The 18,437-nt window shown below is 37.5% G+C and overlaps 1 protein-coding gene across 2 annotated transcripts in view; it reads right to left on the reverse strand.

Annotated features, from left to right (window-relative positions):
• Positions 1-18,437, reverse strand: part of GABRA1 (gamma-aminobutyric acid type A receptor subunit alpha1) — a 54,274-nt gene that overhangs the window by 4,614 nt on the left and 31,223 nt on the right. For both annotated transcript variants that reach the window (XM_005297983.4, XM_005297984.4), the window contains exons 8-9: positions 11,388-11,540; positions 6,119-6,321 (exon numbers count right to left, since the gene is read on the reverse strand). In XM_005297983.4, the coding sequence (XP_005298040.1) occupies positions 6,119-6,321; positions 11,388-11,540 (356 nt within the window). The remainder of the gene's footprint in view (positions 1-6,118; positions 6,322-11,387; positions 11,541-18,437) is intronic.

An 18,437-nucleotide genomic window follows, 5' to 3' on the forward strand; every position in this document is an offset into this window, starting at 1 on the left:
AAAAGAAAAGAACAAAAATGTATGCAAACAGAGGGAAAGGAAAGGGGGGGGGAAGGAGGAGAAAGGGGAGTCATTTCTCATTTTCTCTCCATGAAAAATTAATCAAAGATTTCTAAGAAATTAGACCAAATCTTTTTAAATTTGTTTAAGGTCCCTCTTCTCCAAAATCGTAAGGCAACGCATATCCTTGAGGTTGAGGAAGAGCTTTCAAATTCCCTTCAGTATAGATGTCCCAGATTATTTCCACCTAATAGATGGAATAAATAGCTGAAAAACAGTTAATTCAAAAAGAAAGAAAAGTCAAAATCAGCGAGTCCTTTGGTCATTCATCCATCAGCAGCTTCAGCACTCATATTACAAAGTTTTCTTTTTTTCACTTTTTCTTACTTGCTCAGGACAGAAACAGCCCTAGTATTCTAGAAAGCAGTAATAAATCCAGCTAAACGAATAACTCTTTCACAGAAACCTAATAGAACAGCCATTTTGTAGTTTTACATTTTATGAAGAATCTGAGCTAGGCAAAGCCTAACTCCAGTAAGTATCTCGATATTTTATGTCACATTGAAGTTTATGAAAAAGTAATATCACATCTAATCAGAGCCCAGAGTGATATTAGATTATGAACTTCTGTCCATCACGAGTTTGCCTTACTTGACTTTGCCTTTTCCTTAGTATTCGTGACAGCTAATTCAGTACACGGTGTACAGAGAATATCTTTGGTAGGTTAATATGAAAGAATATAGGGGGATTCTTAACTTCTAGGGAACACAAGACCATACAGTCTTTAATATTTTTAAACAATTCTTGAATATTGTGTTTTATGGGATTTTTAATGTTTAATTTAGTCCCACATCAAATGGAATATATGATTTAGGGTTATCATTTCATAAATCTTGATTACTTAGGACACCAGTATCATTGGCATATGAAAAAGTCTATTTGCTACACTGAACAAACAAGATTTCAAAATTTCAGTGCAACTGGATCTCCACTAAAATGTATTTTTATATTACCCTTAAAAGGAACTATAATGAACTTGCAAGTATAATTAATAAGGCAAGGTGAGCAAATATGTTGCAAAGAAAAATGTAGTCATTATTTGACTTAATTTAGAAATATTCTTCAGCAAATAATTATGCAAATCATTCACATACTGTTCTTTGTAAATGTTTACTTGTTATGTTAGTTATTAGTTACAAAAGTAACATGGTTTTATTTCTATTCTCTGATTGTATGACTTACGCAATGAACCAAAATAGCATGAATTATTAATATTGCCTTCAACTACACATTTTGATTTTTTTTTGCATATTCAAGAACTGAAACTTAATATTGTTTTTTCCCAAATATTCACTCTACTAAAGTTTCAGTACTAAACAAACAGCAAATATGACCACAACCACTCAAACCAAAATTCTTTTAAAAATGTGAATGGATGTTCATGGATTCCCGCCCTCCTCCTCTCCCTCCCTCCTCCCTCCCCCAATAGTCATTCAGCTCTACCAATAACGCTGGAAAGATTTCGGTTTTGCAACACTATCTTCAGTTCTCCTATGTGAACATTTTGCATAATTCATTCTAAATCCTTTAGTTAATGTTTAAATTTCATATAAAATAGCTATATTTCTTCCAATGCTCATTGTCTCATCTTAAGGCTTGAAGTAAGTGTCTCTTTAGTGCAGAGGAGAGGACTTAAATCAAGGGAATTTTGTAGTAAGAGCCATTTAAAAGCAGATTTCTTAAATAACACATGTAATGACATGTTACATATTTTCCAGCAGATGCCTTGGTGGTAAGCACTGGAAATGTATCAGAAATATGTTTGAATAAACAAAAGGGATAATAGTCAATGTGTACAAAAGCTATTAGATTAAAATAGGTGATATGTAAAAGATGAATCAGGAAATTTCTATTTTGCCTATGTAAATTAGAGAGATTTTATTGTTCTCTCAAAAAAACTTCAATATTTGATAACAAATTTATGGAAGCTACTGTATGGAATGTAAGAATTGCCATATTGAATCAGAAAAGTGGTCCACTATCCTATCTCTGAGAGAGAGCTGCAAAAAAACCAAAACCCATAGTGGACAATTATGGATTAAACTGTCTATAGGGGAAGCTTCTTCAAAAACCTCTCCATTAGTGTGTGGCTTCTACTCTGAAGTATAAGGGTTTATATATGTCTTTAAAATACTAACTAATATAATTCTGAATGTTCACATTGGGCCCCATCCCAAGCCCATCTAAATTAGTGGGAGCCTTTCCATTGATTTCAATAGCCTTTGGATCAGGCCCAACATACACGTATATGCTTAATACTTGTTTTGAATTCAGTATCACTTTGTGGCAATGAATTACCCAGGTTAATTACTCATGATATTAAAAAAAAGTATTTCCTAATACCACTAGTAAATCTGTTGTCTTACAACGGAATATTCAATGAAGTTGTATTATGAGAAAAGATCATGTGTAGAATAGGCAAGAACCAGGCATGAAATATATTGGCAACCTTCAATCCAAACTGGATCATGGTGTACGTGTAAGAGGTCTAATCAGGTGCCTGATGAATCCACTTATGGCTGACAAGTCCAATTCAAGAGTGACATAGCTTGTTACATATTTTACAGATTCATATGTTGTCTGAGTTAGAATCCATGATTACAGTATGCTACTTTCTTCTTTCTTGCTTTGCTTCCATCCTCTGGATCAAAGCCACTTCATGTTGAGCTGCACCTACTCAGATACTCCCTCCAAATTGGAAGGGATCCTGCACTCCTCCCAGCTTTCCACATTGATATTGAACGTCTTCATATCAGTTTACACACATTGTGGTACTGCCATAAAGGGCAACCCTGCTTTCTAGAGCTGTCCCAAATCTCACTGTTGAAAATATTCTTGGAGATACGGTTTTCTACCATTCACCTGCCATGAATGAGCCATTGCAACCTCCTCTTCTTGGCAGTGGTTTCTAAGGCTGGGTCTACACTACCCGCCTGAATCGGCGGGTAGAAATTGACCTCTTGGGGATCGACAATCGATCCCCGAATCGACGCTCTTACTCCATCAGCGGAGGTGGGAGTAAGCGCCGTCAACGGGAAGCCGCAGAGGTCGATTTTGCCACCGTCCCTACAGCGGGGTAAGTCGGCTGCGATACGTCGAATTCAGCTACGCTATTCGCGTAGCTGAATTTGCGTATCTTAAATCGACACCCCCCCCCCCCCCCCCGTAGTGTAGATGTAGCCTTAGTGTGTCAATCCTGTGCATTCCAGCATCTCTGTGTTTGGTAATGTGTTTCCCCACTTTATTTTCAGGATCTTATGCAGGCATCTCATGTGGAAGCTATTCAGTCTCTTGATATGCCTGACATATGTAGTCCAGGTTTCTGAACCACAAAGCAGGGATGACAGCACACAAGTTTCATAGATTTGCATCTTTGATCTTAGTTGATAGTTTGCTGTTATTCCATGCACATTTCTGTAAGCCTGAAATACTTAGCTGCTTTTCCAGTTCTATTAATTCAATCTGAAGGTCAAAATTTCTGATGATTTTATAACCCAAGTAGCAAAAGCTGTCGACAACTCCAAGAGATTTACCCTCCAGAGTGGGTAAATCTTTGGTACATGATCACAGTCTTCTTGAAACTAATTGTCAACCTGAAGCTCTTGCATGATGCATGAAATTTACCCAAGAGATTTTGCAAAGAAGATTCACTATGGGCAACCAAGGCCACATCATCCACAAACAGGAAATCTCTCAGAATCTTGGTTTTCACTCTAAATCTTGCAATGTTGATCAATGCCATCATTGCTGTCCTTAAATGCATGAAGAAGCAGTAATGAAAAGTAGATGTTAAAGAACATGGGAGGCAAAATACACCCCTATTTCATGCCGTTGTTAATGTCAAAAGCATTTTATTCTTTGTTTTCATACACCACAGACCTTGATGTAAGGAATGAACATTCGAAAATATGGGGGGACAATCTACTTTCTTAAGAACCATAAAAAGGTCCTATCTGTTGAACATATCCAAGGCCTTTATCAGATCAATGAAGGCTATGTAGAGTGGCATTCCTTTTTCTCTACACTTCTCTTGCAGTTGCTTAACCAAAAATATCATAGAAATGGTGGAGTGTTCTGAGTGAAAACCACATCGACTTTTAGGATAGATTCTTTCACCTAGAGATTGCAGCCTACGGAGCACAATACAAGTAATAACTTTTCTGACGATGTCCAACAGGAAGATACTTCTATAGTTGTCACTGTCGCTTCTATCACCCTTGTTTTTGTATAATTGTACATTGCATGAAATGGGTTATTTACTAAACATGGTCCATGCATACCTTGCATCATCTACACATATTTTTTTTCACTTTTGTTAATATGGGGTGCTTGGAGTGAAGAATCCTGAAGAAATAATAATGAAAAGGTTTCACTTTGTTCTCGTTGTTATTTATTGGGTCATAAAGCCCCACGAATGGATTCTGATTTCCACAGAAAAGGATGGGATATATTTGCTAATAAGTAACTTCCATTCTTGTGGAGTCTGGGCTAAGATTCCTTTTGTAGTTCAGCTATTGCTGATGGCAGACAATCTGACCTTTAAGTCTGAGATGCACCCCCTGCAAGACCTAGCCTTCTGGGTCCCACAATGCTCAGTCTTCTCCATCATGTTATTGAACTTACATATTAAGCAACTAGAGTATTCAAGTGCCTGCAGAAAATACCCACTCTGTGTATCTTTTATAGCAAACTTATACATACCACGCCATATCATCAACTGGTATAACTCAGATGCCCTCAAAATTGGGGATGTAATAGAGGAGACAAATGCTTCAAAGAACTTTTCTCCTCTATTACATCCCCATTACTGAGGGCATCTGCCTCCAGTTCAAGTCCGTCTTGAATCTAGAATCTAGAACCTTGGGTTGCTGTTAGACTCCCCACACCTACTGGGAGCCCAAAGAGCCATGGCAACAAAAAATGTCTGCTTCCAGCCATAACTGGCAGAGATTGCACCCCATACTTTCAGAAAGAGATGAGGTGCATGGTGATCCACAGAATCATGACTTCTAGGCTTGCTCAGTGGTACTTATATTAAGAAATGAAGAAACACCCTGAATGAGCTCCAACTGATACAAAACCCAGTCTGTCTACTTAGCAACCACAGTACCCCACTCTTTGCACTGGCTCCCCATTGAATATAGTGTATAGTTAAAGGTCTCCATGGTATTAGACCTAGATACTTCAGACATCACCTCTCTTATCCTTCAAAAACATGCTCTGCCATGAAAGCTACATTCTAATGAAGCAATTGAATAATCATTAAATAAGGGAAGGCTTTTCCGTGTGTCAAACAGAGCTTTCAAAGGGGCTGGACTTTGATGAGGGAAAACTAAGTTTAAAAAAAAAGTGTTTTGCATTAGTTTCTGAAGTCCATGGTCATTCTTATTTCTTGTGGAGTAAGTTTCATAATCTATTTCTTCCTACACACAAACTTGCAAATTGGACCTGATCCATAGCATTTGGAAATCAAGGAAAAGATATCCACTGCCTTCAGCAAGCTTTGCATCAGGCTCACAGACACTGCACACATCCACTGAGTCTCTCATTCAAACACACAACATATAAACTAGTCAATCTATTCCTACTACCGGCTGGAAAGGAAAAGAAAAATAAAGAGAGACTGTTAAATAACTGGGTGGTGCTACAGTGATGGGAGCCATATAAAGACATGAAGGGAAGGGGGTGGAGAGTGTTGAGTTATGAGCTTTCCCTTCGTGCCACAGCTTTAGCCTCAGCCAACTTGTATCTTTCAGATTTAAGAAATAGGACAGAGATCATGTCTTCCTCTCTTTTCCACACAATGCTGCACATCCTGGTGGTGCTCTAAAAATGAAAATGTAACCACTCTCCATACTAATAATTTGCATACAACAAGGGATTTCAACACCTAGTGTGACCAGCAGATCCTGAACAGAAAATGCCCAATATCCATGTAAAGAGGCTCTTTCAGTAGATTATCTAAGTCACAATGGAAAACACACAGGCTGAATCCAGCACAAATGCCGTGAATAGATATGAATGTATGTATCATAAAATCTATTAGTAAAGGTGTTACCTTTTCAGGAACAACACTTTTGCCATCCCATGCGTAACCTCTCTTTGTGAAGTAGTTCACTGTTGCAAATTCGATGAGTGCTGAAAACACAAATGCATAGCACACTGCTATAAACCAATCCATAGCTGTGGCATAGGCCACCTTTGGAAGGGAATTTCTTGCGCTGATGCTCAAGGTGGTCATTGTGAGAACAGTTGTCACTCCTGTAAAGCAAAAATGTCAGCGTCACTTTAGATCAGTTACTGTATTTTGTCTTTTACTTATCAATGTGGATTCACAAATAAAATAGGAAAAATAGTTTCACAGGCTTCTGTTATTAGAAATATATTTCCCAACCAAAGAGTATCAAATTTCAGGTTCTGCTGTGGAAATAATAATCTTTGAGGTACCCTTCTGGATTGTGCTTTATCTTGATCTTTTGACATATGGAAGTCACCGCCCTGCACTTTAAGCTGGGGGGGGAGGGTAGAGGGGGTTGCCTGGCTGGCCGGGAGAAGAGAGCAATGCTTTATGGCTTGGGGAGGAGGGGAGACGTAAAACTGCTGGAAAAGCAGTCAGCATGGTGGATTACTCACCACCTAGGAATGAGGGGTTTAAAAAGGTCAGCCGATGTCCGTCCCCGCCCCAGAATTAGCAGGAATTGGAGGGTACCGGCAGTGGAACTGCTGGAGGGACATGAATTGAAAGGTGGGGCGGGGAGACTGAAAAAAGCACACACACACACACACACACACACACACACATCAGTGAATTGTGGGGGTTTTCACCTGCACTGCACATTTTATCCACCAGGTTAGTCCCATACATCTAATAATAAAGTTGAGGCCTGATTAAACCCATATCTAATGTCTCCAGTCATTCTTTCGGCATAGCCAGACAATGAGGTTTGTGCTTTAGGAGATATTGCTGCTCCAAAAGAAACAGCCCTGAGTGGATGACTAAGGAGTATTGTTGGCATTGACCACAATCAAGTAGTTGTCAGTTCAGTGGTGGACCACTTAGAAATCAAGCAGATAACAGTGGAAAGGAAAATAATGTGAGTTTAGTGAAAGAGGGATAAATGTGTTTATCAGGGTTACTGATATCACATTCCTTTTGCTGAACCATCTGTAATATTAAATATCTAACAAACTGCATGATATATTTGTTTCTTCTAGGCAGGAGTTTGGACACTATATCTCAGAATATATACACTATATACAAGAAGTCATTGGTCCATGTAGTCGTGCATCCTGCCTGTGATGGTAGCCAGTGCAGCAATGCCTCAGACGAAGACAAAATGAAACATAATCTGTTTAACTTTGAGGGTCAGGAAGGAATTTAGCTGGGTGCATTATGTCCCACAGCATGAGATTAGATTTACTATTTTCTTAGATTGTAAATAAATTAAGTGATTGAATAAAATCTCAGAATTATTATTTTTGAAGCAGACTTAATGACCATCCCTCCAACATGAATGAAACTGGAAGAAGAAAGTCACCACAGCCCTATTGTTGTTTGGACTTATAGACCAACATAATTTCCTCTTCCAGCAAAAGAATTAGAGGAGGAGTTAATTTCTGACCCAGTTCCTGTTCTCACTTAGCATTTTAGTAATCATGTGGATGGTTGCAAGTCTTTTTCCATCTTGTCAATTATTTCATTTCGTGTCATAATTGCAGATAAAACAACTCAAAATTATGCAAAGTTCAGCGAGGCATACGCAGGCATGTTGGATACTTTCCACCTTATTTGTGTAAGATTGCTACAGTGCTATAAGATGTTTCCCATAAAAACAAAGGATGTTAATTGTTCTTTTTGCTGATTAACCTGTTCGGGGCTGAATGAAGTAGCAAACATATTTGGAAAATATGCTCCTTCAGTGTAGCCCAAAATAGACTAAGCTGCATGTTATGATATTGCATTTATTTGAACTGATGTTTTGTACAGGTTTCTCTGCCATTACACAGTGATGCTTTGGCAACAGTCAAGAGGTTAAGTAAGACCCACGGCAATGTAATTTGCATTTCTAGTAGCAGAGCTTCATACCTGCTGGAAAAACATTTGTTTCTTTAACTAGCCATGGAGTTTTTACTGACAGTAGGAGGATTACATTGCTATCACATTGCCTACAGATTTTTGCAAGTGCAAGCTAGACATTTACATCAAATCACATGTTCGCAAGTTACCTTGACAACTGCAGACAATTTCATGTATTAAATCACTGTTACAGTTTATAACCACTATACTGAGCACTAATGAAAATATACAGAGATCTAAAAGGGCCAGATAATTAAAAATATATTTAGATATCAATGACTATATCTTGAATTATGGGTACTTAATGATGATGTGGTTTTTGTTCCTTAGGGGAATGTATAAGGTCTTTTTCCACTTATAACTAATGATTTCTTGTTGCTCTTGTACAGTAAATCCTGCTATGCTATAGTTTGTGTTTTTATTTATAGTGCTAAAAGAGAGATATAAATCTATATATGCTGTGCTTTTCTATGTGGATGCATATATGAATATGCCCAGGTGACGTATTTAGAGACATCTTTTTTCTTCAGTGAAGTTAGGAGATTAAAAAAATAGCAACCAAATTCTAGACTTTGTTCAAACATATGTAAAAAAACACAGTCAACAAAATAATTGTATTCTGAACGGAAAACTTTTAAAATGTTTACATTCTTGAAGGGGTGTCGTAAGGCTTTAAAAACAGCTGCCTGAATAACATAGGGTATTGTATGTTATTTTTTGATACATGGGGTAATTTGGTACCCCATTTATGGCCAACCATAACTACAGCATCGTGAGCCAGCAACTTGGTATTGCCAACAGTAAAAAAAAAAGAAAGCGAAATGGAAGAAAATGAGGTTTCATTTCTTTTTTTAAATACATACGTAACAATCTTTGAATGTATGCCTTTTTAAGGGGCCCAATCTACTCTTTGACAAAATTGCCAAGATTAGACTTTTGATACCAATTTCAGAAGTGAGTTTAAAGGATTTGAATCTGTTGCATTTCATAGAAGTTTGTGGGTCCCCTTTTATATAAATTAGACTCAATTACACTCTCCAATACTCCTATACTTTGTTTAGGGACTTCTCTATATTCATATCTACTTACCAACATGTGAGCATTTGGCTCTCTGAATCTAAGGATGTCTAAGCTGGTGTGATTCACCTGAAGAGGCATTGGGAAAGTGGGCTGGAGCAGAAAAACAACTCACGGGGGATATTTTGAGAGGTAGGTGAAAATAGGTATAAGCCAGCAGGAATTGCAGGTGCTTCTCAGAATCAGGCCCTTAGACTGACCTCTGAATTTGGTTATAGATCTCCAGCTTTCCTTTGCCAACATTAAAAGGCAGAGTTCCTCCTGTGACTAACCTCCACATGTTCTTTGGAGCCCCTTCTTTGTCATGCTCTTGCACTGCGCTGAGGGGGAGCTGTTGGGGCAGAAACAAGGTCTGCTGCATTTATGCCCTTCCACTCCTGCCAGAGGCATTCTCAACTGGCCAATTATAGCTTGAGCAGCACAAAAGGAGCTGGAGCATATTGGAGAACTCTCACCTCCCTTTTTCTTTAATCAAATGCTTGTTGTTAGATCTATTTGTTTGCAATATTGGAGAAGACCTGAAGAAGAACTCTGTGGAGCTCAAATGCTTGTTTCTTGCATGAACAGAAGTTGGTCCAATAAAATATATTATCTCACCCATCTTGTCTTTTTGTCTGTCTGTCTATCTTGATTTTGGATGTGAAATAGGTTAAACAAAAGCCCCAGAGAATATTCTAGCAGTTTCTTTCTAATTAAAAAAATGTGTATTAGAATGTAATAGCAAAAACCCCAGGGAGTCAAAAGCAGGTGTGAACTATATCATCTTAGTCCCTTGCATTCATCCTTGCCTGAATCCTACTCAGAGAGAAGACAATAGGAATTTTGTCACTGATTTCCGTAGCAGCATTGGGCCACAACAGTATTTGACGAGCTTGCAGATGAGATCAACCCACAGAGTTATTAAAGCTCGGAGTTTCCACTGGTGCAAGAACATCTGGTGAACAACTCCCTTTGACTAAATTGCCTTTGAAAATCCAAGCCAAAAGCTGTATTACCCATTTTGCTTTATGAGAAACAGTCAATGCACACTTTCTCCTAGTGTGACAGCTAACATCTAAACTTTGTCTGCACATTACATAATTCATAGATGACACGGCTAGAAGGGACCATTATGATAATCTAGTATGAGCTTCTGTATAACACAGGCCATAGAACTTCCCCCAAAATAATTCCTAGAGCACTTCTGCTAGAAAAACAGTTTAAAAATTGTCAGTGATGGAGAATCCACCATAGCCCTTGGTAAATTGTTTCAATAGTTAATTACCCTACATGTTAAATATTTGTACCTTATTTCCAGTCTGAATTTGTCTAGCTTCAACTTCCAGCCATTTGGATTGTGTTATACTTTTTCTCTGATACACTGAAGAACCCTTTATTAAAAATATGTTCCTCATGTAGCTACTTATACTGATAGACTCAAGAAGCTCAAGCTATATAACTTAACAAACAGAAGGTGAATGGGTGACTTGATTACATCTATAAGGCATGTTTTCTAATCCCTTTATCATTTTCATGGCTCTTCTTTGAACTTTCTCTAATTTATCAACATCCTTCTTGAATTGTGAGCAACAGAACTGAACACAGTATTAAAGCAGTGGTTGCACCACTGTTAAATACTGAAGTAAAATAACCTCTCTACTCCTACTCAAGATTCCCCTGTTTATGCATTCCAGGATCACATTAGCTCTTTAGGCCACAACATCACACTCATTTTCAGCTGATTATCCACCATGACCTCCAAATCTTGTTCAGAATTACAGCTTCCCAGGATAGAGTCCCCCATCAAGTATGGCCTACAGTCTTTGTTCCTAGATGTATACATTTACATTTAGTAATATTAAGATGCATATAAGCTAAACCCTTTGAATATTCCTTTTCGTTTTTTATATAAATCAAGATAGGCCATGATGTTCAGATCTGACTCCAGATTAGCACAATGTCATTATTTTTCATTTTTGTTTTTGATATATAATGAATTTTACTATTCATTCTTTTTAATAAATTAAATAGTTTGGACCTTTTAAAAAATCATCTGTTACAATATCTTCAAAGCAAAGCATATTTTTTATCCAGTTCTCCAATGTCACTTGGGTGCTTTTCTATAAGTAGCATATGACCCTGGCGAGTTTTTTTTGTTTGTTTGTTTTGGTTTGATTTTTTATGTTTCACTTACCAAATACAGTCCTTGCTGGAACAGATTCTCTGTTAAGCCAGAAAGACACCTGGGACAGAATCACTGTCATGATGCATGGTAGATATGTCTGAATGACAAAGTAACCAATCTTTCTCTTCAAATGGAAGTGGGTAGTCATAACAACGTACTCCCCTAGAAACCAATAAAAATAAAAGACAGTGAGACCCTTTCCCATATGCACAGATTAGAATCTGTGTCCCAAGTTTTTGCATAAGTAACAATTTCTTCATCATTTCTGTCCACTGTTATTAAAAATTTTGTTTGAGACAAGTTTGGTTTAGGTCTGAAGAAATTTTTTAATAACGAATTGATGGTGCAGGGGCCTTTCATCTCAAATTCAGCCCAGCTGGGTATTGAATAAAACTTAATTTTAACTGATTCAGTGTCCTTTGTGAAATGGGGACCTTAGTCATCATAAATCAGAAAACTATCATAACCAATACCCTTGTACACAATGTCCAAAGGTTAAATGAACCCTGGTGACTGATGGTTAGATGTGGTTCATCCAGATCAGGCTTAGCACACAAGGATTAGTCCAGTTTATTTATGTTTGCATTGCCATTACTTGTGCTATATCTGTTCTGAAGATAGAAGGCTAACATTCTAATTCTATTAATTCAGTACCTTTCACTAGTAATACTCTCCCTTAAAGTAAATGGCTGATGGATGAATTAGGACAGAATTTTGTCCATAGCTAGCTTTTTGGGATGTTGCAGAAACATAGAGAAACAGCATTCCTGTAAATCTCAGTTGCCAGAATACAGCAAAAAATACCTCAATGTCACTCTGTTATTTACAGACATTATTGAAAATGCAATATTTTGAAAAGCAATATTCCCCAAAGATTTGAAAACCTATTGATGTGACTTTATGTTCAGTATAGACTGACTCGCAATACAATAGATATTAGTTTAGAAAAGATACATGTGGCTTTGAAACTGAATGAAACCCTCTGCCTAAATAAAAGATGACGCATGAAATTACTGTGATTCTCTTTTAAAATATAAACAACTGGCAATAGCACTGGCAAAGGAAAATCCTAAATTGGATTGAAAAACTGTGTCTAGACATTGACTGCTTATGCACCAAGCATGTCAAATGCCCTTTTTGTCTAATTCAGATTCTAGAAGAACATTCATGCGAACATTCTTGCCCAACATATAACCCTGAGGGAAGCTTATAAATAAGATGTGACAATACTCCTAAGATGTTTGAATATACATTAAAAGACAATGGCAGAGGAGGGGAAAGAGAATCAATTATGAGCTGAGTGGTAGAGGAAAGGATATATGAAGAGAAAGTCATCTCCAAAATAGGACTGGCAGGAGCATTATACTCAAGTAAAAACTAAGTAAGATGACTGGTGTGACCTCACCCTCCTTTTTTATCATCCACTTATCTTCTTTTTTCTCTGTGTCCGTTTTTTGAAGGGTGCCCAATATAGCTAGTAAAGCCAGTAAAGAAGAATTAATCTAAAATATGACAGGGGGAAGCTATTTTAATGTAATCAGATACAGAATAATCAAAATGATATGTAAGCATTAATTCATTGCTTGTGGACTACAAGCTAAGAAGGACAGAGAGTTAACACATCATAGTACTCTGAAGCTTTATTTGGCTGCTTAAATTATCAAAGTATTTTTTGACCTGTGAAAAATGAGAACAAGATTCCAAGCATAAAGGAAATTAAAAAGACTGGGATTAATGTGGGCTTGGTAAATACTGTAGCTGCTTTGAGCTAGCCAAAGGTAACACTGTAAGTGACATATTGCAGATGACCACACAGACTGACAGTAATGCCTGCTATTAAGTTACAAGATAAAATCCTTTTCATTAACTCTGAATGCATCTAAACTATCAATGGACTGTAGTTAATTATTAAAAGACAGCAACCCTTTGAGAGAGGTTGATTTAACGGTGGGAAGTGTGCTGCTCATTTGCTATTCTCTGTACATCTAGCTTCTTGTATGTTGCAGGCTTTCTTTCATTGAAATGTATAGGGTCTCCACTACAACTACTGACTACTGTCTACTGACATTGTCAATCATTCCGGTGTAATTTTACGTTTTCAGAAGTTTATAACTCAGCCATATGCTTCCCTTTAGGCCAAAATTTTTATAGGAAAAAGACTGTTCATAAATTATCAAAAATATATTTGACCAGTTGTAGCCCATGATTCTTTAATCTAAGCATGTGCTTAAATCCCATTGATTTAAAAGACGTCCGATAGACTATCGGTTCATATGGTGCACTATGTCCTATTCATATTGTTTTATTTAATTTTTAACATGTTTTTAAAACTCTGATTTGGAACCTTGGCAGTCCTTTTGATAAATAATATCTATTTTATAAATGAGCCTTTTGTTTTTCATTTTACTTATTACATGAAGGTTAAAACAGTCTTAACTAGAGTTGTGTTTGAAATAGACCACCACATCTGAATACCTCCAGACTCTGAGAATTCATGTCTTGTTCAGAATTTTGCTGCTGGCTGCTTTTTCAAAAATGGGCCAAGACAAAACCCTAAATCCAAGTGCAGGGAAAGGTTTGATCCCGATCCAAGCCCAAACTTTATTTATGAGGTTTATCTCTAGCAATCAAAGTTCAGATATTTAGCTGGGATAAATCAACATAGCTCTACTGGGGAACATGACAGATAGTCAATAACAGCTATTTCAGGGCTATTACCCTATTTTCTGTGTTTACTTTTTTAAATGATCCTGGGTTCCAAAATAGAATATAAAGCTAGGTGTGTGCTGTAATACCAAGGAACAGGTGGTTTGAGTTAGGGACAAATTATTAGCCATAATTTTATATTTTCTTATAGTTGTAGGTAGAAATCTTCCAGTTTCTGGCCTTTAAACCACAACAGTAATATTTATACAGTATAACTAATTAGAAATAAAATCTCATTTAGAAAAGTGTCCTCTCAGCAAATGCATGGAGCGTAAAGAAATAAGAATATAACTGTTGTTGAGCACATATACTGCTGATTTTCACTGCAAAACAATATTTTCAAGTTGTCAAAATAATTTCCATGTAAATGGAGATTTGTACGCGTCCTTTAAGCATCTGTTTGTCTTTTTTTCACCAAATCTTACAGAAAATAAAGGACATTTTAAAGACTTGCTACATCAAAAAGAAATGCAATGATTATTGGGGAGTGACAATAGTTTCACATGCATATCAAAATTGAAAAAGGTTTCAGTGACTCCTCTTTCATTAAATATACTAGTAGCAGCAATAATAGTTATTTATAAATAACATTTGCTAAATCAATGTAGTAGTGACAGCTACACACAAAGCAAAGGATATGCTTAGGTCAGATTCTTCCCTTGCCACCATACAATAGTCAGAACACTGAAAGGATATTTTAGTCATACTAGGGGTGGCATATGCAAACCCCTTTCTATAAACAGAATGGAAGTAACTACCACCCTGCTCTAGATCTGAAAATGAGGGCACAAAGTAGTGGCTATGACAGTGGCAGAAAAGAAGAGAGAGAATCAGATGGATTGGTCCAATTAAAAATCCTATACCTTGGAGAATGTTTGTAGTGCCCCAACTCCCAATAAACCTTGGAAACTAGGAGGGATACATGTAGAAGGCAGCCACCTGTTTATGCGTGGAATTTTTGGCAAACCCAAACCTCATGAGTACACATCAAAAAACTCTGCAAGACTTTGGTGGCTTCTTCAAAAGATCCCAAAAACTCCTAGGCAACCAAGCTCTTCTTTTGTCTAATAGTGGTTCTGGAAACTCCAAATGGAGATTATATACAGGAGGTATCACCAAGACACTTCAGCCTTTTGCCTTTGTGTTAACAGAGCATTCATCTCAGACAACTTTAAAAGTGGGGAAGAATTTGTATACTTCTTATTAAACTTATCTTACACCTTGATACTGGGACCTTTCGGAGGTCAGGGAATATGCAGAGGGATTTTGCTGGGCTTTCCATAACTGAGAAGAACAATTACTGCAGTAACTTCCAAGTTTATATTTCAGGGAGATGGTAGTGTTCCCATAACTGAGTGGAGTAGAAAGCAAAAACAATATTTGATTATTAACCATGTTTGAGCTGCAGTAGTATTTTGCTTAGGGCAAGTGCCATGGAGAAAAGGTTCCACTTACAGATCTTTGTGAAAAGTAACTTTGTGAATGATAGATCTGTTTCTTCCACAACTGTATTCCTTTAGCAGGTATTAACTATAGAGGATTCTGTCGTATATACAACTTTGGTGCAAAGAAGATTATTTAACTAGCTTATTTTTAGGATTTAATAGCTGTCATTTTTAGTCTTTTGTAGTGTTCCTGCATCTGTACAGTAACAGGTCTTTGTTTCAGAAGGTATCCATTGTACAAAATTCAGGTATATGTTTAGCCACTTATGCTTGTGTAGGAGGAAGTAGGAAAAAAACATATGGAATATCTCTAAAATATAATTCAGTTTACCTGTGAGAGTGCTCCAAGAATGATGATGGTGGTGGGATTACATTTCTTAGGTCTGTCTTCAGTTGTTTAAAGATTTATTATCTGTCTTTCTTAAGTATTTATAAGGTACCTATTTCTTTCGTATTGAATTATCATGTACTATATCTAGTATTAACTACATGGTTTAAGTCTCTTTCCAAGTTTCTGACTCTTTATGTACCTTCTTACCTTCCATTGGTGAGAGGAAAAAGTGATTTTGGTCAAAATAGTTTGTAAGGGGTAAAACTGATTCAGTTAGGCCTTTCTGCGCCAGGGATGTCAGCCAGTGGAGATGCACTGCAACAAACACTTAGCATAGGCAGAAAAAGCCTGTTAAGCTGTACTGGAATAAATCATGGTTCAAATTGGTTTTGCCCTTCTATACTAAGGATTTGCACAGGTGCAGCTCCCCCTGTTCTGGCCCTTGATGGTGTAACTTGAGCAATTCTCCCTGTAGAAGAAGTCTTAGTATCTCTGTCTCAGTACTTCTTGAATTTTTTTTTTTTTTACCTTCCTTATGTCACAATACTGGTCTCTTGCAAAAGGGCATTGTTCTTTTCTGATATTGTCGGAATGACACTGTAATCACTCTCAGAGCCTGTAGGCTCAAAGCCAGAGATCTTTAATAATTTTCTACTCAGATAAAATCCTACTCCCTTCAGTGAGAGTTTTGCTAAGTAAAATGTGAGTCCTCGGTCATTCTCTATTACGGCTGCACTCAGATCTGGCCCTTCTCTGTAGAATGGGAAGAGGTTAGATTCCTCTGTGGCTCCATCCCTCCCTTGTTGGTACCCTGCAGAAAGCCCTCCACAGGGACCGCCAATACACACATGGGGAGGAGGTGAGCCAGAGACAAAAATGGGGACTAGGAAGGGCAAGCATCATTCATTCATGAAGTCCTAAAGGGGATTTATGCTGTAGAGGTCATGCTGTACTGTGGAAACCCCTTTTGTGGGTGATCACAGGAAGAGCCACATGTGGAGTATTGCCAAGCAACATGACCCCGTTGTAATCTGCACTGTCTGGGAACTCGAGGGGGGCAGGACATCCAAAAGCAAGCCTTGAGGCACAGGACTTCCTCAGAAATATCCCTGGTCTCTGGTCATTCCCAAGATCCATGGGAATGAGGCAGAACCCTCTGCTTTGTCCTTTGGGGGGAGGGAGTGGGAAATCTAGCTTTCCTTCTTACCCATCTACTAGGTAGAAGAATTCAGATGAAACACCATGGGAAGTCTCACAGAATTTTCCTTCCACAGATCCCCTGTTTGAGATCAGTTCTACAAGACAGGACAACACTGGCTAGAGTAAGGAGCTTAGGATGTGATCCTTATTGTTTATCACTTTTATTGGCCTTTAGCACAGGCACCTTGGGTGACATTCTGGCCCCACACAAGTAAATGGCAAAGCTACCACTGATTTCAATTAGGCTAGGATTTCGCCCTTTGTCTTTTATTTGCCTGTGAAGCACCACGTACACCTTTGGCATTACATAACAAATAACCAGTATTAATACATTTTAAACAGCTCTCTTAATTTTGTTTTGATATTATTGCACACTTGAACTCCTTATTTCTTCTGCTTAAGCTGTATCATTCCTGATGGAACTGACAAAATAATTCTTGAGCAGTGATTTGAATTTTAAATTCTCTCTCTAGTTTTCTAGAGTGGACCTGCAAGTACTCTAGCAGATCCTTTTTTGTTCTGAAATGTAGTTGACTCGCTAGTCTGTTTGTAAATTCCCTAAGCTGAGTAGTCACGGGAAGGCTGTATTAGAGGGCTCACTCTCAGTGGACTCTTTTTGTGAATAACATTAAGAAAAGCTCTCTATTTATTCAGGTGTAAATATACTACTGTAATTGAGCCACTGGTTCTGTCACTTTCAATGTAATGTGGCTACTTCTCCTAATGGAGTGATTCTTTATGGTCCATTGACCATTCAATCTGGTCAACAGTGTTATAGCTTGTTGATACCCAACTTTCAGCTTAATATTGCTTTTAAGAATGAGCCAAAATAAATTAATTAAATCTATTTGAAATGAATGCTGAGCAGTGGAAGAGCAAAATTTTTCATCCTACCCAGAAATCATAGCCATATGATACTGTGATGGTGAGTGAGTGCTGTTTGTTCATACCTGACAGCAAATAGTTTTGCACTGGAAATTAACAGATTAGATGTAATCATCTGTGAGTAGCACCAAAAATAAAAATACTTTGCACTTATCCGTAGTAACTTCAATTAGGGGATCTCAGAGCTTTGAAGATACAATAATACATTTAGAATTGAAGCACAGAAAAATATTTAATGACTTCCCTAAAGTCATACAATAACGTCTGTGGCAGAGCTGGGACTTGAACCCAGATTTTCTGACTCATGATCAGGCTCCTTAAGTAAAAGACTATTCTTCTTCTATCATAGATTTTATGGATGAACAAACAAAAGTTGGTGCCTTTTAATAGGACTTCTACATCCCACATTTGGACTTTCCAATCTGCATTTAGGATTGTAAAACAAAATGTTTGCACCCAAAGTATCTGTTTGGGAGATGAACTATGAGATTT

Source organism: Chrysemys picta, chromosome 8, assembly GCF_011386835.1.
Source record: "Chrysemys picta bellii isolate R12L10 chromosome 8, ASM1138683v2, whole genome shotgun sequence".
Lineage (NCBI taxonomy): Eukaryota > Metazoa > Chordata > Testudines > Emydidae > Chrysemys > Chrysemys picta.